The 26699-nt window shown below is 47.0% G+C and overlaps 1 protein-coding gene across 4 annotated transcripts in view; it reads left to right on the top strand.

Moving 5' to 3' along the window:
• The window catches only part of LOC112566804, a 30060-nt gene extending 6718 nt beyond the window's left edge, over window positions 1-23342 (top strand). For all 4 annotated transcript variants that reach the window (XM_025243171.1, XM_025243168.1, XM_025243170.1 and 1 more), the window contains exons 3-4: window positions 19951-20169; window positions 20678-23342. In XM_025243171.1, coding sequence (XP_025098956.1) covers window positions 19951-20169; window positions 20678-20857 — 399 coding nt within the window. In that variant the 3' untranslated portion in view covers window positions 20858-23342. The remainder of the gene's footprint in view (window positions 1-19950; window positions 20170-20677) is intronic.
• Window positions 23343-26699: the final 3357 nt, after the last annotated feature.

Genomic DNA, 26699 nt, shown 5'->3' with positions numbered 1-26699 from the left:
TGAAACACTAGTACAGAAGCAGACAAACATTATTTCAAATTCACAAGACAAGACACAGACATAAAGTGCAGTCACCTCCTCACGCAGAATGCCACCCTGGCATGAAGACCAGCGCCGGCCATAAAGCCAGACAACAGGCAAAGGGTGGCACGGACACACATCAAAGTAGGGAGACAATAAACATTGAGTAGAACCCACAGTCCGCGGTGTCAGGCCCGCCTCCCTACAAGTCTTTTCTCTCAAACACAACAGACTGCAAGAGGCTGTCCGGGGCCTTCAGTAGCTCGTCACACAGAGTCCTCGTCACCTCGTCACACAGAGTCCTCGTCACACAGAGTCCTCGTCACCTTGTCACACATAGTCCTCGTCACACATAGTCCTCGTCACCTCGTCACCTCGTCACACAGAGTCCTCGGCGCGCGCATCTCGCACAGGTATCACGTGCATGTCTCACAGGTATCACGTGCATGTCTCACAGGTATCACGTGCCGGCAATCAATTCACCTGAAGCACGAGCAGACACCGTGTGCTCGCTGACCAAAATTCCACAAAAGCTGTTGCCTGGGATTGGAGCGAAACCTTTAAACTACTGACAGTCACAACACAGCAGTAAACTGACGTACAAACCGCCAGGGTAGCGAAACTACTGTCTTCATACGGGTACTCTCAAGGTCTACTGCATTTATACGGGTACTCTCAAGGTCTACTGCATTCATACGGGTACTCTCAAGGTCTACTGCATTCATACGGGTACTCTCAAGGTCTACTGCATTCATACGGGTACTCTCACGGTCTACTGCATTTATACGGGTACTCTCAAGGTCTACTGCATTTATACGGGTACTCTCAAGGTCTACTGCATTCATACGGGTACTCTCAAGGTCTACTGCATTCATACGGGTACTCTCACAGTCTACTGCATTCATACGGGTACTCTCACGGTCTACTGCATTTTTCTCATCCCCAAAGCGAGCGACTAACGCAATGGCGGGGTCAATGACTGCGCACAGTCGTGAGCACCTTCTTCACTCTTCCTGTCGTTGGCTACCCTCCATGTCGACAACCTCAAATTTCTCAAAGAAACGCTGACATCTGACCTCGACTCTCAGCTTTTCATTGGAAAAGTAGGCGGAAAAGAGGCAGGAAGGAAGGAATTGGACTCCGAGAGGAAACTTGACCTTAAAGACAAGCGTACCTGTCTGTTCTACTCTCTAAGGTTCAGGTAAAGTCGCCCTCTGACCCTTTTTAAACGGGTGTTGGGTGAGGTGTTGGAGATCTCCACTTTGGGAGGCCAGCTTCTCGTGAGGGCGGCGATCACCTCACCTGCGCTGCCTGACCATCCAGTCCCTGTGACATCTTTGCAATGTTCAGTCCATCGGGTGAGTACAGCATGGTTGTCTAGGAGATGATGGCCGTCGTTGTGTTGCAGGACTGAGGTCTCGTGTTCACCTGTCAGTGAGGGTCACCTGTCAGTGAGGGTCACCTGTCAGTGAGGGTCACCTGTCAGTCAGGGTCACCTGTCAGTCAGGGTCAACTGTCAGTCAGGGTCACCTGTCAGTGAGGGTCACCTGTACTTGACAGCGTACTTGTTTGTCAAACAGCATCCGTGTGGACAAACGCCGGACATAAGTCCTACTATTACATCTTGACCCACTGAAATCTGCCTTTATAGCTGGAGGAGGTGTAGATAATAAATAATAATAAATAATAAATAAATGTATTCTTATTTATTATAGAGGTGTAGGTAAGACTTAGGTGTGTATGCTGAACACTCGGTACAAACATCTGGAGCAATCTCGAGTTCATGTCGGGCTTTTCTTTGCTGAGCTTTACTAGAGTTGTTATTTCACAGACTACTCCTTCACTAGGCTCTCTACTTTACAGACTGATATCATTCACTTATGTCTGTAAAGTAAAAACTGAATGTCTGTAAGTGATATCATTCACTTATGTCTCTACTTTACAAACTGACAACTCTGTGAAATCGAGAGTTTGGGATGAGAATTTGCGGAGGGAAAGTGAATGTAAGAAAGCATGCAAAGAAGATACCTCCATGTGCTTGCTTTTGCACACACATTGTGTTTGTGTGAGTGTGTGAGTGTGCATGAGAGAGAGAGAAAGAAGTACTCATGCCGTGAAATCAGTCTTTTCGCAAGGAGGGAGCACGGTATCTAGCAAATGTTGACTGGCCCACGTGTAGGAACTTGTTTCAAACAGGAAATGGAGCGAATTTTGGTTTTTAGCATTACACAGCTTACAACATGTAAACTATTCGTGATGTGTTTAGAAAATACTTATAAACACAAGAGCCAACCTTGCATTATGTAAACTTTATCATATTATTTGATGCTGACAGTATGTTGTACTACTATACTATTGACATGAAGATGTAGACAATAACTATACACAGCGATACTAGTACACTCGGGTGACACCTGTTGTGTACATCTGTAGATGTAACACCTGTTGTGTACTCCTCTCAGTACATATAACACCTGTTGTGTACTCCTCTCAGTAGATGTAACACCTGTTGTGTACTCCTCTCAGTAGATGTAACACCTGTTGTGTACTCTATGTAGATGTAACACCTGTTGTGTACTCCTCTCAGTAGATGTAACACCTGTTGTGTACTCCTCTCAGTAGATGTAACACCTGTTGTGTACTCCTCTCAGTAGATGTAACACCTGTTGTGTACTCCTCTATGTAGATGTAACACCTGTTGTCTACTCTCTGTAGAAGATGATGATCCCAAAGTGTTTCGATGCTCAAAGTGTATGTTGCACACCTTCTACGATGTGTAACTGCTCTTTGTGTCCGCCTTCAGTGGTGAGAAAAGTCTCTCTCTATAAATATTATAAAAATAAATATAATAAAGATAAGTAACCACGTGTTTGGGTAACATTACATTACATAAGAATGTTTTCACAAACATCTACACACAATTAAGTAAAACTATGTTACACTTTGTGTACACGTAATTACATGTTACAGAAAAAGTACACAATATAAAATCAAGGATCGTTGCGATGTTTATTATTGTTTATTATTGTGTATTTGACTCAAAAGAAATAGCTGACCTGCACACATGCAATCCCCGTGGTTACCACTGGGGTTAGTGGGGAGCAGCCAGGAGACAGGCCACCTGAGGACACTGCTGCCTTCTGTCAGCTGCCGCAACTGCAATTTGCAGCTTGAGCCTCACACACCTCACACACCTGTACAGTGAGGCAGCACGACAAGGTGGTGAGGTCCTTGTTGTTGTTGTCAGGGCAAAGTGCTGTGAGCCTGTCCTGTAAACATCACACCGCTCTTACACCTCCCCCTCCCCCTACCCCGCTACCCGTCATCCTCACCACAGCCTCCATCCGCCCAGCATCGAAGGTTGAAGATAAGCACAGGTAGCCGTCCTCCATTGTTATTCTATTGCCATCTTCTGACAACAAACATTTGTTGACTGTTACAGCAAGTCGTTAGTGACATGACTGTGTCTGCCAGTGACAGAGACATGTAAACAATGTGTACACAACTGTAAACACCGTTTTACAAGATATATATAAACACTGTACATGTTACACGTGAGCATTGTTTGCACGTGTAATGTGTAAATAGTAGCTGTACATGTTACATATAAACACTGTACATGTTACATGTAAACACTGTACACGTTAGATGTGAGCATTGTTTGCACGTGTAATGTGTAAATACTGGTTGTACACGTTACATATAAACACTGTACATGTTACCTGTAAACACTGTACACGTTACCTGTAAACACTGTACACGTTACCTGTAAACACAGTGCTCCAAATAAAGACTGTTTGTACACGTTACATATAAACACTGTACATGTTCTAGCCCTACACTGTTTTGTACATGTTATACTTTGTACATGTGATACTTTGTACATGTTTTGTTTTGTACATGTTATACTTCGCCAAACATCAGGTGTCCGTTGGTCTGCCCTCAGCAGGCCTGTAATAGTCAGCAGCATGCTCAAGCTCCACGTCTGACCTTTGCTCTCTACTGGCTTTGACGACTGTCTGAGTTCTGAGTTCTGAATGAGTCAAGTTTGAAAGGCAAGGACAGCTCTAAAAGACTCAGTGAAGCGTGATGCTTGAAGGGAGAAGTTGTTTGTTTGTGTTTACAAGCTGACAAAGGTCTGTGAAAAGCTCTCTGTGGCTGTGGCGGTGGTTATTAAAGTTTCAGGATGTAAAACATTCTCGATGCCCAGAGCTGTTGTCACAAAGCTTGGCGGCTGCTGGTGTTTGAACAGCTCCTGACAGACATCGGTCCCTGGAGTCCGTCCATTAAACTCCGGCGAGACTGTCCTCCGTCCTTAACTCTTTCTGTCAAAGGAGGATGCCTTCAATGCCTCTTTCAGACTGAATAAGGGTCGGCCTACTATTCTCTATCCATCATTCAGACCCAGTGAAAAGTCTGTGTGCGGCATTCAGTATGCTTCACTCACATCCAGAGGTTTGTTTGTTGCTATGACAAACCCGACCGACAGAAGCTGCAGAACTGGTCTGTGTACCCACCCCTCCTTGTGTTGCTCATTGGGAGGTTGCTGTTGGCGACAGGACATTGTCTTGCCCTTAACCTTTCACCTTAACCAATACAACCAACTCTTGAACGCTCACTCCATCCTATAGAGTCGATGGATGAGTGGATTTGAGTTCTTAAAGGTCCAGCTGACTGGTGAGTCAGGACCTTAAACACATCCTACATAGTGGAATTCTCGAATGTTTCGAAAATATAGTAAATGAGGATGCTGTATTATAATATTTGTGCATATAGCTCCGCACCTCAACATCAAAGGCAGACTAAAAGCGGATGTACAAACAAAAACACAGCTGGTGTAGAGGACCAACGGTTCCTTGTGAGTCCTGTCAGCTCCTCGTGTTGACAAGACAACAAATGCCATCAGCATGTACATGATCTCAGCCTTGCTGAACCAACAAACTTTTCCGAACCTGAATTGAGTTTCCAAAGTTCGTCCTTTAGGTTTCTTGTCTTCAATATTTAATTTGTCAATATTTACTCTCCCTTCCTTCCCTCCACCACCGGACTTTCCTGTGAAGTTGACCTCAGCAAAGCTGCGAGTGCTACCGGCGATGTGTAGAACTAAATGCAGCCCAGTACAAAATGATTTGTCGGAAAACATCTTTTGAAGTTTTGGGGGAACACTGAGAGCAGAGCCCATCCCTGCACGGAGGAAGATAAACATCTCTGGCAAGGAGCGAGGTGCAGGTGACACCAGGCACATCTACCATCAGCCATCTCTACACAACATGTAGACAATGGCATGGTCTGTACATCAGACAGAGGACCACAGCATGGACCACAATGCGGCCACAATTTAGCGGAGTGTTTCAAAAAATATTTTATTAGTGTGTCAGCGGATTACAAATTCCTATTTCTGTACAAGTAACAAGAACAGGCTCAACAGCCCACACAGAGGTTCATGGTGCATCGCAGACAACCTGTTTCTGAAAAAGAAAGCTGTGAGAAACTATGTCCAGTGTCCAGTCGAGTCGAAACCGTTTCTTTATCTCAACAGGAGATTTCATTTTCGTCTTTAGCTGAGGATTAGAGGGATAAGGACAAGCCGACAACATGTTCATGTTTAGTCCAGTCGCAAACATGTCTGAAACAAGCGAAATGAAGACTTGAATACAGAATGAAAGGGTAGAGATTGGATGAATGAGCATGGAAATGGTCTTCTCTGGATGTGTTTTCACACAGATACACGGAGAGACTCAATGGGAGGCGTGGTCAATAGAATTGTAATCAGGATCAGCGCCAGGAGAGCATGGAGCAACTGTCAACAGTACAACATGGACTGTGTCAAGCATAACTTGTGACATAACTCAAGCATAACTGACAGTTAGAGACATGAAGACATGAGGACCTGAAGACAATAAGACATGGAGACATGGGGACATGAAGACAGGAAGACAAGAAGACTGAAGACATGAAGACCTGAAGACCTGAAGACAATGATACATGGAGACATGGACAAGGGCCTCCAGCGTGGCGTTCCTGTAGTTACGCAGCCATTTCACCTCCTTTTCGCCTACAGAAGACAGTTCGAGCGGCATTATCAGAAGACCTTTGAAGACAAAAGAATATTCAGCTTTCTCTGTTTTCTTCCAACTAAAAATCCAGGAGACTGGCGGAAGAGCCGGAACACAAAATCCGGAGTTGATTGTCATGCACATGGTCACCATCTCGTGTCCTCTGTCATCTGGGCCTTAACATCTTGTTTCCTTACCTTTTGTGTCGGAAAGATTCCTGGTTGAAATGTTCACAGTGCCCCCATAATGTCCATCAGTCTTGTTTTTCATATTTCTGATGTTACCGGCAAAGGCAGCATCTTGTGACAGCCTTGGAACAAACCACCCGAGAGTCTTGGCTGTCTCTTGTTACCTACTTGATGTTTTCAGACCCTCCGTTGTTTCCTCCGTTAATCTTCACTCAGATTCCACCATGCTTGTGTCATCCTCCTCCTTTAGAGGTAGCGCAGGCTGTTTACACCCTCCCTCCATTTCTCTGCCAGTTTCTCTCTGACTCTTTCTGCCATCCTTCCTTTACGATGTTCAGTTGTTGTGCTCACCTCGCCCTCAGTCAATCTCTGCGGATGAAGGGCTCGACTGCATCCTTGGTCTCTGAGTCAGGGGAGGGCATCAGGCAGGAAGTCCTTTATTAAAACTAATCTTTTACACACAGAGTACATATACAGGAGATAAATATAGAGTAAGATACCGTTTTATAACTGCATAGAAATTATTTTGTATTTTAATTGAAGAAACATGTGATATTTCACTAGATAATCACCATGTAAGCCACTTGCTCACAACTACCATTGTATGAGGTAATTCCTACAGAATATTCCTGTTGTGGGAAATTCCTGTTGTGGGATGAGTGACGACACAGTCATGTCACTTATTATAAGTATGTAAGTATCGTTCCCAGAAGCTACTTTTGTCTGTAACCACAGCACGGTATTAATTTGAGTAGCAGTAGCAGTAGAGTGTCAGGAGGACACTGTGTCAACGAGGGTTTGTGACTGTTCCAGACAACTAAGTGGAATTACTTTCTAACATCGCCATTAGTTTCTTTGGGATAATTAGGTTTTTTAAATAATCAGGACAAATCCATTACTGAACTCAGTGTTTCTTTTTGATCTTTACGTTTTGTTTGATTAATAAAAGTAGCTTGACATTTGACACTATGATTTGTGTCTTTGTTGTTCACCATGTAAAATACAAACTACAAGAGGCTGGCACCTGTCGACACTGACCGCAGGATCTGACGACAGTTGAGTCAGCAACACCAGCGCCATCTGTACTCAGCAGACGTCAGGGCTTCATACAACCTTCAGTCTTCCTCATCTTATCTCGTGGTGACACGTCCCCAACTGCCCCCACGTGACACCCGATAGCACAACGGGTACACATTGACAGCTGGGGAGGGTACAGAGCACCCGTATGTACCTCCCTTTCTTCAGTCCTTGTGCAGCCATCGTTGTGGACTAACGGAACCATCGACTTGCACCCAGCCCCAGGTGTCATTAGCGACTGGAAGCCAGGGTTGGCAGTAGTGGTGGTGGGCACCGCACTCTGGCACCCTCACCCTAACGAGAAATGCAGACGTTGTCGCTTTTATTTGTCATAAAGATGCGCAGTTACGCCCCTTTGCTGGGCTGAGTGGTCGCCCCAGCGCCTGACCCTCCCGCCTACACACAACCTTAACAACGTTTATGACCTCGTGGAGATGACATAAATCTGTCGTACGAGCAACCTGTAGGTTACAGGGATGGCGGTGATGCTTATGTAAAGTTGACATCAACTTGTCTTCATGTGGCTGTAACATCATGGATGTGAGAAAAGATGAAAGTTTTCTCTTCTTGATTCACAGTTCGTCCAACTGTTCTCTCCATCATTCTTTCGGTTCTGTTCTTGATTTTAGTGCTTTTCTGGACACTTTTGTTCTGAAGAACCTGGCGATGTCAGGGAAAAAAAAAAGAAAGAGCGACAGATCACGTGACATCGACATATTCGTGCAGCAGCGGCTCAGGTGACGTGGAGACATGGTTCGTTTAGCGATCAGTCCTCCTTAACAGCAGCTCAGCCATTTGTTCGCAGCTCAACGACCGCATGATTTATTCAGATGGTGAGGACGGTGGAGGTGTAAAGGTTTGTACCCACTCAACACCCAATCTGCTTAAAAGGGCCGGAGGCAGACGTTGCCGTGACAGCAGGCTCGGGGATCTCGCGCGGCGTGCTCCACACGTGACCAAGAAAAACCTCCGATGCTTGATGTCTGCTTTGAGAACAAGCGAAAACTGCGGCTTCCCCCCAATGCCACCCCCGCCAGCTCTGCCGCCCGCCCAGTGTCTGACACGCCTCTGCATTTTAAATGAATTACAGCGTTTGTGGGAGGATCAAAAACTCATTGCTTTTGAAGTCACGGAGAGCACTCGGGGATTGAGGACAAGTCAAAAATTCGCAGCGATTTTTGTGAAAGATTAGAGTTTGGGAGAGCCGGTACACTGACGGGCGTGAGAGATCGATCCCCCGCCCTGGACAGGCGCGGAGTCAGACAAGCGTTTGGTCCTGTGAATGCTCCCAGTCCACTCAATGGCTTGCAGATTGCCACCCTAAGCCTCGAACACACCAGCTCCCACTTGTAATGGTCGTGCCAAGTGTGGCCGACATCAGAGGATGTCTTTACCTATCATTCAGCTGGAGGACGCAAATATTGTCTCAGTTCTTTATGTCTGAGTATTCGATCTCACAGCTGCTGGCCAAGGGGGAGGTGTCCTGGTTCTTCGTCAGAAGACCTGTCCTCCAACCACTGTCCACCCTGCCGCACTGCATGTTGTGTATGAACCAGTAATGTGTATGAACAATAATGGACTTTCTCACTTGCTTTCCGTGGGATGAGTTGATTACATCACGATTCCATTACACGGATACTGTACACCACTTGATTGAGTCGACCTTCTGCTCGTGTTGTCTGAATTGTTTGACTGAGTATTGACTCCAGCGTCTGTGATTATTCCATCACTGTTTGCTGGCATCAGCTTTCCCTCCATACAAGCAGTGTGATATATTTACCTACACACATGTGTAAACAAACCAGCATAGCAGACACACAGCATCAACACACACAGGGACAGAGGCCGACAGACAAATGCGCCACGTGCGGCAGACATCTACATACCTACCGTGTTACACCCATCAACCCAAATGTTCTGTGTTCACAATTCTTGCTTCGTTTGGTAATGGAGGAGGTTGTATGCCCTCTCCTTGGTCTGACTCCTCACTTTGCTGACTTGCTGCTTGCCCTGCCATCATCAGTTGCTGTCGTTAGCCTGTAATTACAATGACATCATCAGTTGCTGTTGTTAGCCTGTAATTACAATGACGTCATCAGTTGCTGTCGTTAGCCTGTAATTACAATGACGTCATCAGTTGCTGTCGTTAGCCTGTAATTACAATGCCATCATCAGTTGCTGTTGTTAGCCTGTAATTCCAACCCCAGCAGCAACATTGACATCAACTTCTCGCTAAGATAGACAAAGTGTTTTTCTCCAGAGACAGCACAGTAAACAACAAATGTTTGTAAACATTATTGTAGCAATGCCTCAGATGCAAATCTCTGTAAACTGCAGACACTTTGGTCGAAGCTACACTTTCAGAAGTTCGAACAGGTTAGCATCTCCTTGAAAAGTTTGAGGAAAATCTGAGGATAAAGAGGAATTGACTTCTCCTCCTGTCTTCTGACAGACCAGCCGTCTGGTGGCGCCACTAGTCGCCGAGGCCTGCGAGCAGAATTCTATGGACGGCTTCATTACTTGCAGAATTGTGTGGAGCCAGCAGCCTGCCACTCTTTGATACCGCCAACATTTGGCAAGAAGTCAGGTCTCAGAGCCCCTTACCTCCAGTCCGCTTCTCATGGAGGATGTCAGATCTGAATACATGTTAAGGGGCCGATGATTGGTTTATTGGCAGCGCGCGTGCAGCGTGTCACGTGCAATTAGGGGCCGTTAGGGGCTAGCACGAGGAGAGGGTGCGTGTGCCTCCGTCTCTTCGTTAAGTCTCTTCACACGGCCGTCCGTGTGACGATAGTAGCGCCAGCATCGTGCACGCACTCACGTGTCCATCTGTCCGTGTGTGTGTGCACGTGTGTGTGTACGTGTGGATGCGTACGTGTATGTGTGTGTATGCACGTCTGTGTGTACGTGCGCGTGTGCACGTGCGTGTAGGGCTCGTCAGTACTACACTGTGTGCAGCTCACACCGAGGCTGTGACTACCAAACAAATCGTTTTTCTCTGTAATCAGCCCGCGGTCCTGGTGTCTGCCATGTTCATTGGCGCAAGAGAGATTGTATGAGTTGTAAATGTCTCGTAAGAAACAAACACCGGAAATGATAATTGAAAGTTTCTAATTTGATGGAGAGAACAAAGAACACAGCTGTGGGGCAAAGAATAAAGCAGGGACTTGGGGAACTAGCTGAGCATCGACCCTGTGACAGTTATTTCTTATCTCAGGGCTCTGGCAATGTGCACACCAAGTATTCATCTGTCACCTCAGTCTAATAACACCAACTTGTCGAGCAAACATTTTTTAAAGTTCTGGTCACGTGATATGCTTACAATCACAATGTGATGCTTAGAACAAACACGTGACAACAAGCACGTGACATGTTTCACATCAGGAGACACTCACAAGTGTTGGCAGCCAGAAGGCGGGTACACGGCCTCAGCCATTGCTGTCAACAAACAAGTTCTCGTCAACAAAACAAAGAGCGTCAACACTGGAACAGCAAAGTTTCTGCAGCCCTCGGCTAACGGCGAAGGAAGAAGGATTGTGTCTGTATAAAGCAGGGTGTGTAGGATGAGGGTGTGACGTGTTCACACACGCACGCAGCATGTCACTACAAACTACTATCAACACGCTGATGCCAGGCGCCATCAACACTCCAGGCTGTGGTCCTGCAGGTCCTGTCGTCTGCTGCCATGACAGTGTTTGCTGTCAACATGCTGCACTGCACGGCCACGGTTTGCTGCACAGCACGTCTTGCCTGCTGCACAGCGCTGTGCTGCTTATGGCCGGTGTGTGCTCTCCTACTTCTCCACTACAGGCGGAAATGACGTCACGTCCTTAACATTACAACTTCCTGTCTGTATCTTGCCAGAGTTACCTCCCACATTTAAATCGTCGGAATCCGCCGGGGGCAGGGATGCATCAGCAGGTCAGAGCAGAAAGCGAAAAAACAGTAAATGATGACCTGACGATAGGACACGTGTGCGCGCGCACTGCAGACAGCAGGGGCAGCCCCTCACGACCAGCCCCATCCTGCGAAATATTGAGAGACAGAGCAGATAACTCTGTAGTAACAATTCCTTGCAAGGAAAGAAAACAACAAACAAACCATATCGTGGTTACTATATCGGCATCAACAGGTTCGCCGTCTCCTGTCACGTATACTAATGAGTTGGAATTGATGTAATGTTGATGTAATGTTGATGTAACATTGATGTAATGTTGATGTAATGTTTATATAATGTTGATATAATATTTATGTGTATACGTATACTAACAAGTTGGAATTGATGTAATGTTGATGTAATGTTGATGTAACATTGATGTAATGTTGATGTAATGTTTATATAATGTTGATATAATATTTATGTGTATACGTATACTAACAAGTTGGAATTGATGTAATGTTGATGTAATGTTGATGTAATATTGATGTAATATTTATACAGTGTTTATGTGTAATTCATATGTAATAGGCATTACTTACACACCGTCCTTGCTAACGACTCACAGCTTTACAACAACAACAACAGGACAAGGACCCACCCACTGGCGTGTTCACATCTGCTGCTGTTCATCGTATTTTCCCTTGGACTGCTACCTTCAGTAGCTCCGAGATAAAATGGATGAATGAATCAAGAGAGACAATCTATACAAATACTCACTTGTCACAGGCTTTCAATTATCAGGCTTTTGGCGAACATAATCTTCCATTGGTCAGCAGGCACCTGAGAGCCAGAAGAAAGTGAGTGAAGTAGAAGAGAGAGAAAGAGGAGAGGTGTTGTAGGAGGAAAAGATGAATAATTGAGACTCAAAACGAGGCCAACAATTCGCAACATTATTTGTTCATATGAAACTGGCCTGTGGCGTGTGAACTCTGGCGTGTGTGTCTGTGTGTGTGTGTCTGTGTGTCTGTGGCGTGTGAACTCTAGCGTGTGTCTGTGTGTCTGTGTGTGTCTGTGTGTGTCTGTGGCGTGTGAACTCTAGCGTGTGTCTGTGTGTGTCTGTGGCGTGTGAACTCTAGCGTGTGTGTCTGTGTGTGTGTGTGCCGTGTGACCTCTGGCGTGTGTGTCTGTGTATCTGAGTGTCTGTGGCGTGTGAACTCTAGCGGCCAGTGACACGCTGACACGGCTTTCCTCCTGTCTGAGTGTACGTGACTGTAGACAGTCCTCTGTAGCTCGTGTGTGTGTGTGTGTCTATATGTGTGTGCCTGTGTGTCTGTGTGTATGTGTGTTGCGAGTCGTGTTCAAGTGTACACAAGTGTCAGTGTGATTAGATGTTGGTAATGACAACGTGTGTGTCTGTGTGTGTGTCTGTGTGTCTGTCTGTGTGTGTGTGTCTGTGTGTCTGTGTGTCTGTCTGTGTGTCTGTGTGTCTGTCAAAAGCTATCAAAGGTCGCACGTGCTAACGACAACTGTAGAAATCCTGTTCATTGCCACATAAAAAGAAGTTCTCTGTGCTCGTGTTGTCTGGGTTGTTATCGGTCATCTTTCATCTTGTTTAACGAGAAGAGGCTGATGACAGAGGCTGAGGGCACTTGCTGGGCTGCACGTGCGCCGCGTGTTAGACGGCTTCTGGCGATAGAGGGAAGGAGGGAAGGCGGAGCAGAAGATGGACTGAGCTTGAATATCACGTGACACCATCGTCCACACCAGTGATGCCCAACCTTTTTCGGCCTGCGGGCCATATCCATTTCGGACAGCCGTGTCGCGGGCCACTTCACCGCAAAAATACAAAAAAGAAAAAAAAATAGAGCAGATACCATTTTTTATTAGAAACAAGTTGTACTTACCATTAATTATGTAGTAATTAGTGGGATATTTGAAGTTGTTTACCCAAAACCAACTTCTGAATGTCCGGCCTCACCGTAGAGACACCAAGTCGGAGAACTGAATCGAAATGTTCGTCCATCGAAAAAAAAAAAGACTGGGAGACGCCCGTACGCAGGGATAAATACTTCTTCTTCCCTTTTTTTTTCGGGTTTTTTTAAAAATTATTATTATTACTAACATGCCGATTTTCTGCACTGTGGGCTGAAGTTTCGCGGGCCGGATGGCACCGCGTCGCGGGCCGGATATGGCCCACGGGCCGTAGGTTGGGCATCCCTGGTCCACACCATCTTGTGTTCTACCTCCGCAACAAATTCTGTGAAAAGGTTCTTTTCTATTGTTTGTCTACTTCTTTGGTCTGTTTGCTGAGTTGGCTGGCAGCAGTCAGTAGCAGCCACCAGTCACTCCCACCCTCGGACAACATGCGGGTGGACTGTGGGCGCCGTCTACCCCGGGTAGTACTGTTAGTAAGAGATTTTTACACTTCACAGAGACTGTACAGGGATGTTGACTGTGTACAGGATGTGCACTGTGTACAGGATGTGGACTGTGTACAAGGATGTGGGCTGTGTACAGGATGTGCACTGTGTACAGGGATGTGGACTCCCCTGACATCATCCTGACTGTAAACAGCAGTAGACCTTCGCACACACGGACACAATTACACGGTTACTGTGTTAACTGTTCATCTTGTTACAGTGTTAAGTGTTCACCTTGTTACAGTGTTAAGTGTTCACCTTGTTACTGTGTTAACTGTTCACATTGTTACACTGGTAACTGTTCATCTTGTTACTGTGTTAAGTGTTCACACTATAAAATCAAAGCCATACAATTGAAGAATTCAGATCAGTTGCTAAAGCACACACCCTCATCATGCCGAAAACGAGACAAAATGCCTCCGATGAACCTTCCGAGTTGTAGATATCTGCGGCTGATAAACCATCAAGATGTAGGTATTTGCGGCTGATAAACCAGTGCGGCTTATTTGAGAAAAACGCAGATATAAAAAAAAAACAAAAAACAAACAAACAAATGAGATGGTGCAGGCGAGACACAGGTGAGCTTCACAGACGGCACTGACAAGGTTGACATACACAGAGCTTTTACACTGAAGTATCCACAAAGCTGTCCTCCAGGATGACGTGTCTTAGTTAATCAGAACAGCCACACACACATGCACACACACTCACAGACACACTCACAGACATTCTACTGTCACGTGCGATAGCGGTGTTTACACGAGGCAGAGTAACGGCGAGGTCACGTGACAGCCACGTTGCCCAGCGTAGCATCCGGTCTGTGATCAATACCAGGCTGGTGCCTTGACAACACCCAGGTCACAGTCTTCCAAGGACAATGGGATGCGCTGGTGGTGCTGGAGGTGCTGGAGGGCGTGACAGTTAAGTAGTGTTGATGTCGACGTCAGCAACTGCCAGATAGTCCAGTGACTTAAGTTCAAAGTCTTACTACGCATGGCGCCCTACCCAGAGTGCATCTCGCACATCAATTGGTCGTCCAGCACACTACCCCATCACCGTCCTCCTCATCATAGCTTGACTGGCAGTACCTGACAATCAGTTAGGCTGGCAGGCGGGTACTGGTCGTGGGGGTCGTGGGCGTTGTGGGGGTCGTGGGGGTCGTGGACGTTGTGGGGATCATTCTATACACGAGGACCTGGTAGGAGGCAGAAGCTGACAAGATGGTCACTTAGGCCTGTCACATGGTGATGACCAGGTCTGCATGCAATGACCTGTGTACTTTGTCAACCAGTTCTTTCTCTGTCCACATCAACCACCTTCCAAGGTGCCCGGGGGAAAAGTGTGGTCGTGTCGGGGACAGGCAGCCCCACACCAGCGCCTGCTCCTGAGCTGTAGCGACACGTGTCACCTGTCATCAGTTATTGTCGACACATGTCAGGTAAAAACTGCTTTGAACAGGTCACCGACAGGACTGACATATGGTACAGTGAGATATGTCATACCAGTTGTCTAGCAACCACAACATCATGATGATGGGAATAACGACGACGACGACGATGATAATTCGAATTTTTATTTTGCTGCTATGTCAACAACCTCTACGAGATAATTACACAGATTTTGTGCTCAGATGCTGATTTTATTGTATGCCTTGCACTGATGTTGTTGTTTTTAAGGTGTGTCAGTCGTTTGCCGGCCCTAATGATGTTGCTGAGGGCAGCACGAGAGCGCAGTCACGTGTTTGCCACGTGGAGCTGAGTCTGTTGACGGCCCGATCTTCATTTCCATAGAAACACGAGTAGTTGCTTTCAATTAGGCAACTGCACTTTTGTGGGAGGCGAGCTTTTCATTAAGGTTCCTCCCTGTGCGCAAATGACCGGTGCTGTGGCAGTGAACACGCATGCAAAGCTCCCTGGTTACCACGGGTAGGATGGGGGGAAGGGGGGAGACGAGGTCCTAGAGTTACCTCCCCACGAGGCGCTGCGAGGATCGATGGCAACAAGGCGGCGAACGTGGGCTGCAAATCGCGCCATTATTGGCAATTTGATTCTTGGTGGGCAGACTAAGATGGAGACCAGCAATGCCCCTAGACGCCATGCCGACAGTCCGGACAAGGCCAGTGTGCTGACAGACGACAGGACGACAGACGACAGCGACGACAGGACGACAGCGACGACATGTACACGCTGCACAAAGCTGTCGTCAGCCAAACGTTTCACCAACTCTTGCTCTGGAAAATATTTATAATCCACTTGTTAGACCTGCATTGCTATTTAAACCCCTTAGTGAGATAGTCTGTGGGGAGAGAGAGAACAATGAGAGTATAATAAACAACTTCATAAGGGAAGGAAGGAAAGAAAACACCTTGATACGTCCTATTTGTCATTTATTTGGGCTGAAAAACTCTTATGATCAGTTATTTCCTTTGGCATCCTGTGTGGGAGAACTTGTATTGACCATTACCTGCGTGTTTCTATGAGGGTGTCAGACACAGAGGGACATGCAAGCAGCTGCCGTAAGGATGTCAGCAGCGTGTGAAAGGTCCTTGGTCCTTGGTCCTTGGTCAGCGGTCCTTGGTCCTTGGTCTGTCAGAGACCAGCAGACGATGTGGCAACAGCCACAGGTGTGGTGCTCTGCTCCTGTCAAAGTCGCTGTTGCGAGTGAACACGAGGTGTCCTCTAGAATAATTCTGACAAAGAGCGGGTGATCTTGTGTGATCAAGTTCTGATCACATTTCACACGGAAGTATGCTTGGCTGTTCGAATCACAGTAATCGCAAAACATGAAGTTTCTCGTGAAGATCGTTTTTTTCCGATCTTTTAACGATGTAGCGGTCGTAACCTCTTGCTGCAGTATATTCCCCACGGCAATAGATTACTGAATAATGGTTTCCTATCAATTTCAAGCTAAAGGTTTATGGCCTCGGGGAGCCGACGTCTATGGCCGGGATTGGAGTACAGGGCGGGGTGAGCGAGTCACGTGGTGAGCGAGTCACGTGGTCAGCTCTGCAGGTCTTGCCAACACTTTAACAACTGCGATCTGGCTTTGGCTTTGGAAACTATCTTCTTGAGGATTTGGAGATCGGCGTAGTGTAGTATGTAGTATGTAGTAGCCCTGTAGTAGCCCTGTAGTGTGTAACATGTAGTAACCCTGTAGTGTGTAACATGTAGTAGCCCTGTAGTGTGTAGTAGCCCTGTAGTAGCCTGTAGTATGTAGCTACTCTAATTAGCCTACTACATGCCCTGCACTATACTGCTCCAAACAATGGCAGGCCCCAGCATTGTCTTCAGTTTTATTACTTTGTCTACCACCAGTGACCAGCTGCTCCCAACTTGTTATTAAATGTGTTGCGTGGGTGAGCAGTCCAACATAAGTTGACCACAGTCCAGTTTCGTCTTGTGCGTTCTGACTACACAGTCCAGCACAACAAAGGTCAAAGGTCAGTGAACCCACAACAAACTGTCAGGCGCTGCAACACGTCCGCGTGACGAGGCCGAGATGAACAGAAGGAAACACGCGCTGCACGTTCTCGTCCTGTCCATGTTCAACACCACAGTAAGTCAACACCACAGTAAGTTACAGCCTGGGAGGCTTACTGCCGGCTTCTGAGTGATTTTGAAATGATGCCTCACAGACGACGATGAAGTACTGTAGACCAAGGGAGGTCACTGAATAGCTGCAGGAGGGCGTAGGTGTTTGACAAAATGGCCGCTGATGGCAGTTGCTCGCTCTGTCATTCAAACGCCACGAGACCGGTCAACATGCGACTGTGGGAGGTGAAGAGATAAGACACCGGGACTCTAGTGGTCAACGACCACACAGCAGGACAGGTTAGTTGTCCTGTCGGCTGTAAGACAGGGGTCAGCCACAGGGGACACAGGGCAAGCGGCTACCAACGTAGCTGTCAGTGACCACAGGGCACGCGGCTGTAACCCACTGGTAGTATATTGTCTGTAACCACTGGTACTATATTGTCTGTAACCACTGGTAGTATATTGTCTGTAACCCTCTGATACTATATTGTCTGTAACCACTGGTACTATATTGTCTGTAACCCTCTGGTACTATATTGTCTGTAACCACTGGTACTATATTGTCTGTAACCCTCTGGTACTATATTGTCTGTAACCACTGGTACTATATTGTCTGTAACCACTGGTACTATATTGTCTGTAACCACTGGTACTATATTGTCTGTACCCACTGGTACTATATTGTCTGTAACCTAAGTCCTGGTAGTATATTGTCTGTAACAAACGTCCATGTACTATATTCTCTGTAACTACAGTCAGTCTTTGTGACAGCAATCCTGGCCCTGTGTTGTCTGTAAGCACAGTTAGTGCTGGCCCTGTATTCCCATCAGCCCCTGTCCTTGCTGTACCCACTGCATTATCCGAGGATTTGGTGTAAGTCGCGAAATCTCGTGGAGTCAGAGGTCACCGCAATGTCTCATCGATCATGTCGGAGAAACGCGAGACTCAGTGGCCCAGACTGTTAGTCATCGATAAAAAGGAAGGAGAAGGCGAAACCTTCTGCTGTGGGTCTGTTGAGCCGACAAACATGGGAACGTTTAGCAGACAAGTGGAGGCGAGGGCGAGGGCGAGGAACTTGATGTCGGACTTGGCGAGGGTACAGCGTCTGGTGACTGCGACAGTTGCTGGGACACCGACAGTCGGGATGCTGGCCCCGCGCCTCCTGTCCTCCACATCCGACTGCTTGGTGGACAACAACGAATGGACCAATGGTTAGCTCACGATTTCCCCAAGTCTGCGTGGTGACCTCTATTCGTTCTGCAGATACACACCTGCAAACACTCACAACAAGAGGTCAAAGGGTAAAGTTGCTGTGCATCTACTTAATGTCTGTTGCCAGCTCGCCCGGTGGCTAAGGTCTTCACAATATAAACACACTCACAAACACACTCGTGTTCTGCTCTGGTGTCCGGGTGGTTGACCTCTTCCTGTGCAGGGTCATGTTTGCAGGCTATGTGATGTCATGCTTGTACACGTGTATCTCGATACTAGAAGTGGGTATTTATGGCAATAGTATGGTGTCTAACCCAATAACAACAAATATGTGCACTCCACTAGTCCTCCAGTCCTCTTGCTGTCAATGAAACTTTGCCTTCTAAAGACGAAAGCTCAAGACACAAATCCTAATAAACCGAGAAATTCTGATAAACTAAGGAAATGTTAAAATAACGAATGGACGACAGCCAGTCCTTGTCAGTTGTGGACATCAGGCTGGCACCGTAGACACCAAGCATCCACGTGACTAGAGACTATGTGTACAGTTATGTGTATAAAGTACATTTATACATACAAGTGGGGGCCAGAGGGGAAGACTAGCATCAGTTGTTGAGTGAAGGTGCCAGTGAGCTACAGTCACGTGGGCAAACCTTTCTGAGGGGCCAGCCCTTACAGCGCGCGCTGAGCATCGTGCTTACACACTGTCTGGTGGACAGCACGCGCCCCGAACTCTGAAGGTGCGTGTGTCTGTGAGTATGTGTGTGTGTATGTGTGTGTGTTTGTGTGTGTTTGTATATAAGTGTGTGTGTGTGTGTGTTTGTATATGTTTGTGTGTGTGTTTGTATATAAGTGTGTGTGTGTGTTGCCTGACTGTGGCACTCAGTTTGTTGTGTGCATGCTAGGAGCGCCACCTGCATGTAGAGACCTGTGTAGGAGTGCCACTACCAGAGGAACACTAAGCCCAGTGTAGGAGCGCGTGGTGTCACGTGACAGACATTTTCTCATTTCACGGTTGAGCAGCTCACCGCCGGCAGCAGGGACTCGCCAGTCGATGTGAAAGCCTCCGACGAGACTCGTTTTTGCTCCTTTATTTGTTTTGATGTGAATTTTGTGGCATCTAGATGTCACGGAGTAGTTTTGCCGGGGAGCAAAGAGAAATATTACGAGGCAGGTTCTCTCAGGCTGGGTTCACCAAGAGGATGCTTCTGAGGGCAACATCGTTAGTGGGGAGGGGTAGTCTTCTATTCCCCCTTCCCTATTTGTAATTGCACAATGCGGGACTCAAGACAGTGCCCAGAAGTATTTCTCTGGCAGAAGATACATCTCCTGTCTTGGTGTTATGATTGCAGCTGTTGCAAAGGGATGTTGCTGCAGGTCACGTGTGAGTTGCTGCAGGTCACGTGTGAGTTGCTACAGGTCACGTGTGAGTTGCTACAGGTCACGTGTGAGTTGCTGCAGGTCACGTGTGAGTTGCTACAGGTCACGTGTGAGTTGCTGCAGGTCACGTGTGAGTTGCTGAACTAACTGCATGTCAACAGTTTCTGTGTCCTTTGTGTGCAGCCGGACGGTCCCTCCCCCACGATGGCTGCCTCCGTGCAACCCAAGTATTCTATCAGCCTGGAGGCCTCCAAGACAGTCTGCTGCAGGGGGACGCTGGGATACGCCTCGGGGGACTACTTGTTGCCATATCCTTGCGCCAGCAGTCGCTGTTGCAACGACTCGGAGACTGTGGCAGTGATACCAGTGGACATCGCCCTCGGTTTTAAGTTTGTCTGCATGGTGAGTTGTGTGTGTTTGTGTGGGGATGTGTGTGTGTGGATGTGTGTGTGTGTGGATGTGTTTGTGTGTGTGTGTGTGGATGTGTTTCTCTGTGTGTTTGTGTGTGTGTGGATGTGTTTGTGTGTGTGTTTATGTCCTCAGAACATGTGCGGATAGAATGATGCATTCTAAAGATGTTGCCTCTATGTATCCCCCGACAGAGTCTTTGGGAGGGTGCATGGCCATGTACACGTCATCAGGGGTGTATGCAAAGGGAGAGTTGGAAGAATATATTAATTAACCATACCATGACGTCACTGTGATCTCAGTTTGTGCATGGTGACGTTTGTATGTATGTATATCTCGTGGCAATGTTTATATATATCGAGAATAGAAAGGCAGTAATCGTGCGATGTGGTGAAGTCTGAAGCTTCATCCCCCCTGTAGAGAAATAGGTTGCCCCCCCCCCCCACCAATGACTGAAGCTTGCTGTCCGCTGTCTGACACTGACCTAACCTGTCTCGTCAAGCCCAGGACTGGGGTGCGAACCCTGTGCTACCAGGCCGGCTCGGAGGTGTGCACGAGCAACCAGGATCCTGATCACGTGCCCCGCACGTGCTGCAGCGGCGCTCGCTTCTCCGTGCTGCTGAACCGCTGGTACGCCGCCATGATCATCAGGTGCGTGGAGGGTGTCCACGACAGCCGGTGACGTCATGCTACACCTGACCACACCTTGTCAGCCTCCAGGGGCCAGTCGCACCTGCCTGCTGGAGGACTGCCAGCTCAGGCCTTGACGGAAACTTGAGTGGTTTGAGATGTTTTGCCACAAGTGGTTTGTTTTGGATGGGTGTCCATGTCTGCTATCCTAACCGTCCTGCATGACCGCACACACACACACAGCACTCGTTCATTGGCAGGTGATTCTGTCACTTTGCTGTCATCGTCGCAGGTCACAACACAACGCACGGAAACAAAATCAGATCCCACAGCTTCCGACTGGACTTGGAGGAATGGTTGAGACAGTGCCAAGTGATGTGCCAACACCAATGACCTTTGACACCAACTACATCTTCTGCACAGTGAGTTAGGAGACGGTGGGTGGCACTGTCATGATAAACACACAGGATGTCAACAAGCTGCTGTGTAGTTTATTTACAGCCTGCACTGTACTGACAACACTGCACAGTACTGTCAGCCTGTACTACTCGACAACCTGATTGTTGTACTGGATTGTCTGTGACAGCAGGCACTTGCTTGACAACCTGATTGTTGTACTGGATTGTCTGTGACAGCAGGCACTTGCTTGACAGCCTGCATTAGGACAATCTGTAGAGTGTTGTCTACTGGCGGTCTGCTCTATATTACATCATCACTAGATAGCATCACTATATTCCAACATCACTATATTGACAATCTGTAGAGTGTTGTCTACTGGCGGTCTGCTCTACATTACATCATCACTATACTACATGACTATATTGACAATCTGTAGACTGTTGTCTACTGGCGGTCTACTCTATATTACATCATCACTAGATAGCATCACTATATTCCAACATCACTATATTGACAATCTGTAGAGTGTTGTCTACTGGCGGTCTGCTCTACATTACATCACTATACTACATCACTATATTCCAACATCACTATATTCCAACATCACTATATTAGTCTCTAGTCCTGTCCCGTGATGACAGACTGATGCAGTGGTCAGGAAGACATGGGAGGACATTCACAAGGATCTGAGCAAACACTATATTACATCACTATATTCCAACATCACCATATTCCAACATCACTATATTCCAACATCACCATATTCCAACATCACCATATTCCAACATCACTATATTCCAACATCACTATATTCCAACATCACCATATTCCAACATCACTATATTCCAACACTATATTGCACTGCGCCTTACACACACAAGACCGTTAATGGAAACAAACTGTGAGCATCGAAGCTTCAGTGTTCTCCTCGTGAAACAGGTGAAACACAAACACACCTGTAACGTTCGGTGCTGGCGGCCCTGTGCACCTGCAGCAGCAACAAGGAATACAGTGACGTCACACTGAGTGCAGGTGACAGAGCAGACAGATGTAGTGATGAACTGATAGTACGACACAAACACAACCTCGTGTGGTGTCATTATCTCTACTTCTACAGCAGTGTGGTTTGACCGTCGCTCATTTCATCGCATCTATCATCGTCAACGATGTTTCTAGAACCTGCTTTGCGCGCATGTGTTGTATGTGAGGTTACAACTGTACAATAAACAACAAGTATTTGCTCTGTGGACTTGGACACACGTTGGTAGTCAACAGAAGGGGTTAATGGCAGCCACTTGCTGCCACACAGATGTCCCAGTACCTACATCGTCATCGTGAGTCACGTGGTCCCTGTACTAACATAGTTCATACAGACATACAGCATGGAACGTTCCTTTCTCTCAGACAACGCATTGTAGCAAAACTGATTCCTTGATGCAGACCGCTTATAGAGCCATGGGGAGACAACACACATCATATTGTAGTCTTGTCTGTGAGTGTCAGGTGTGTCGGTGATGTGTGTATGTGTGCGTGAGTGCGTGTCAGCAGTAGGTTTAGTGTGTTTGTGTGTGTGAGTGCGTGTCAGCAGTAGGTTTAGAGTGTATGTGTGCGTGTGAGCGTGTTCGCAGTAGGTTTAGTGTGTTTGTGTGTGTGAGTGCGTGTCAGCAGTAGGTTTAGTGTGTTTGTGTCTCTTTACGCCCGTTTGTACCTCGCCGTTACACGGAAAGAAGTCGCCAGCCAACAGGATGCCCTGGAGGTGCAGGATACCCTGGAGGTGCAGGATGCCCTGGTGCTTCTTGGGAATGGTTAGCAGGTGACCCACCCTGACATCAGCACTTGCGGGAAGTTTTTCCAGATCGCTCGGTTTTGGTAGAGTTAGGTAATGGTAGTTTGTGAAGTACACCAAGTAATTGCTTTTGTCGGTGGTAGTCGTGGTGATGAGGATGAAGACGAAAACCTTTTTTCATACTTTGCACTTTTTTTTCTTTCATTATTTTTCTGACACGAGTCTGTGAATGCAAGGTGGGTGAAAATTTGATCTAAACATTAATTTTATTAACAAATTACTGAGTGTCGTTATTTTCTTTATTCCGTTTCGCTATGTGTGTGTTAACTGAATAAAGAAATCTGTTGGCTAACTTTGAGATGTATTTATTGTTCACTTCAAGCTGACTTTCACTCTGTGACAGACACCCAACATTCAGGTGTTTATCCGTGTCCACACACATGTCCACACACACACACATCATGTACACACACATGTCCACACACATGTCCACACACACACACATACATCATGTACACACACATGTCCACACACACACGCATCATGTACACACCTGCATACCCAACTCTCCTACAAACACACCAACTCAAGTCACCAGGTGGCCGTCCTGTGGAGGGTCTCTCATGTTTGTGAGACAAAGTGTCAGAAATTATTTTGTTGTCACCACAACTGGGAATCCACATTGATTGTCGAATTATTGCCAGACAGCGGCAAACTGGAATTTCAAAGTGGAGAGAACCAAATCGATGTTGCCTTTGAGTTGAGTTGTTGGTCTGCCAAGGCTTGCTTCCAAGTTAATTTCTATTTCATGCCATCTCACTATCTGCTGCACGGAAATGAGAGCGAGAGTGCGCGAGGCAGAGTGGCAGGCGGCGAGGAGGATGAGGAGGACGGGGAGGACGGGGATGTGCGTGTCTGCGAGGGCGCTGCGCCTGAAGCCAGTCGTTCCGCTGATCGCACAGCGCCCCCTGGAGGCCACGGCGGAGATTGAAAGGGGAGAGAAATCAATGGCACGAAGATGGGGAAACAACTGGCGTGGTGGAGCCGATGTTTTAGAGGTTTGCGCCGCGTGTCTGTCACAAGGTCGACCAGGAATCAGCGGTTGGAAGCTGGTGTGGGAACTAATGAAGCAGACGTCAGTTGTGTTTCCCGCGAGGATCCAGCCTCCTGTGGTGTATCCTCCCTCCTCCGTGTCCTGTCCCCCCGCGACAATCATGTATCCTGTGGTGTATCCTCCCTCCTCCGTGTCCTGTCCCCCCGAGACAATCATGTATCCTGTGGTGTATCCTCCCTCCTCCGTGTCCTGTCCCCCCGAGACAATCATGTATCCTGTGGTGTATCCTCCTCCATGTCCTGTCCCCCGCAGACCTCAGTCTTCCCTCTCAGGGTCCAAACTTCATTTTAGGTTTGAAAATAAAGTATTACAAGAAAACGGATTCCTTGAAGCAGAATACACAATGGAGCAGGGATGAAACACGTGTGGGTATTATGTCATCTTTAATAATAGTTGTTGTTATTATTAATATTAATATTATTATTATTATTACATCTCGCATTTTCCACCTGCAGACTTCATTCAGTGCGCTTTACAGAACAAGTAACATCAAAATACAGATGTGAGAAACTCCACGTTGACACGCCGCATTTATCAACAGCAAGTATACAAGTCAACAGACAGAAATACCGGGTAGAGAAGGAGAATGTCACACACAAGCATGTCACAGCAACACAAGCATGTCACACACAAGCATGTCACAACAACACAAGCATGTCACACACAAGCATGTCACAACAACACAAGCATGTCACAGCAACACAAACATGTCACACAACACTGTTCACCAGGATAACGATGATGCTGCCAGTCGTTGCCTGCCGTAGTCCACAGGTGTGTTGGACTGTTTGAACGACACGTTGTCACCACACAGACCCGAGCTTCGGGGCAGGCAGACCAGTCATCTGCCACAGGCCCCGCACTTCTGGTGGTCGTCAGGGCCCCGCACTTGCCCCACGCGGGGCTAAAACGAGCCTGTAACACAGTAATTACAGGTTTCTCTCGACACTGTTGACACACGTGCACCCAGTGCTACAGAGTACAGTGTACAGAGTGAAGTCAATTAGAGAGTTGTTAATTAGGATAACACAGAGATGGAACAGTGTACAATGTACAGTAATTAGAGAGTTGTTAATTAGGATAACACAGAGATGGCACAGTGTACACTGTGCAGTAATTAGAGAGTTGTTAATTAGGATAACACAGAGATGGCACAGTGTACACTGTGCAGTAATTAGAGAGTTGTTAATTAGGATAACACAGAGATGATATAGTGTACAGGATAACACAGAGATGGTATAGTGTACAGAGTACAGTCAATTAGACAGCTGTTAATTAGGATACCACAGAGATGGAACAGTGTACACTGTGCAGTAATTAGACAGCTGTTAATTAGGATACCACACATATGCTGTAAAGTCCGCTACTGGACGAAGGCAAGATGGCGCAGACATAAAACAAAACAATCCCGGGACCGAAGCGGGCAGCAAAACGAAAACACAGATGAACAGTTGACATCGCCATCGATGAAAATCCCTGGCAACAGCAGAAAGAAGATGAAGAATGAGAAAGAAGAGGAGAGCCGCTACTGTAGAGCGAAGTGAGTTTACTTTCATGACTGGAGTGCTAGAGGTGTAGGTGTCACGTGACATACAAAGTTGTGCCAAACTGCGGATCACAAAGGTCGCTAGGTGTATAGTATAGTCACTATAATGTATAGTGTATAGTGTATAATAGGTGTGTGCACGTGTCTTTGTCTACGTGCGTGCCTCGTGTAGCATAGTGAGTCTAGTGCTGTATACCACTATAGCAACAACATTAACTGCACAGAAATTGTGTGGGTGGGAGGTGGAGTACAGCTGCCTGGGACAGGGTTGCGTGCGAGACGGAGAGACAGAGAGACAGAGAGACGGTAAGACGGAGAGACAGAGAGACGGAGAGATGGAGAGACAGAGAGACGGAGAGACGGAGAGACACAGAGACGGAGAGACAGAGAGACGGAGAGACGGAGAGACGGAGAGACGGAGAGATGGAGAGACAGAGAGACGGAGAGACGGAGAGACACAGAGACGGAGAGACAGAGAGACGGAGCAGCAACAACAGACACGCGGCAACTCGACCCTGGACCCACCGGCGGCCATGAGGCTGGGGACCGCCGTCCGCTGCACGCGACAGTCACATTATCCACATTATCTCACATTATCCAGGATAAAGACTTGCCAGATGTGATAAGGAGCAACACTTTGGACTTTAATTTGCTGTTTGTGAAAAGTCATCGAAAGAAAAAACTTTTAATGAAGGAGGACGGCAGGACGTCAGATGGCGTCACGTGACTGTCCTGCCAGTTCCTCTCTTGTGACAGTTTCGTTAGCGATTAACAAATCTTTACTTACAACCAAAGAATGAGACCCACAAGAATTTCGACAAGCTGACTGATGGCTGTGGGACTGTTGCCGTCACCTGTCGTAAGTTCACATTTAATACCAGTCTGGAAACGAAACAGAGAGAGTATCGCAAGTTTGTTTTGTTGACCAAGTGAGAAGTTGTAGTTGCCTCCATCACGACACAAAGGCGATGTTACACACTCACATTTGTTATCATTCCACACATTATTAAATGCTTTCTGACCAACAATAAGTTAAGGTCTCTCATTTC

The sequence above is a fragment of the Pomacea canaliculata genome, linkage group LG6 (genome assembly GCF_003073045.1).
Source record: "Pomacea canaliculata isolate SZHN2017 linkage group LG6, ASM307304v1, whole genome shotgun sequence".
Taxonomy (NCBI): domain Eukaryota; kingdom Metazoa; phylum Mollusca; class Gastropoda; order Architaenioglossa; family Ampullariidae; genus Pomacea; species Pomacea canaliculata.
The sequence above is the reverse complement of the archived record's forward strand: the minus strand, read 5'-3'. Positions and strand labels throughout refer to the sequence as shown.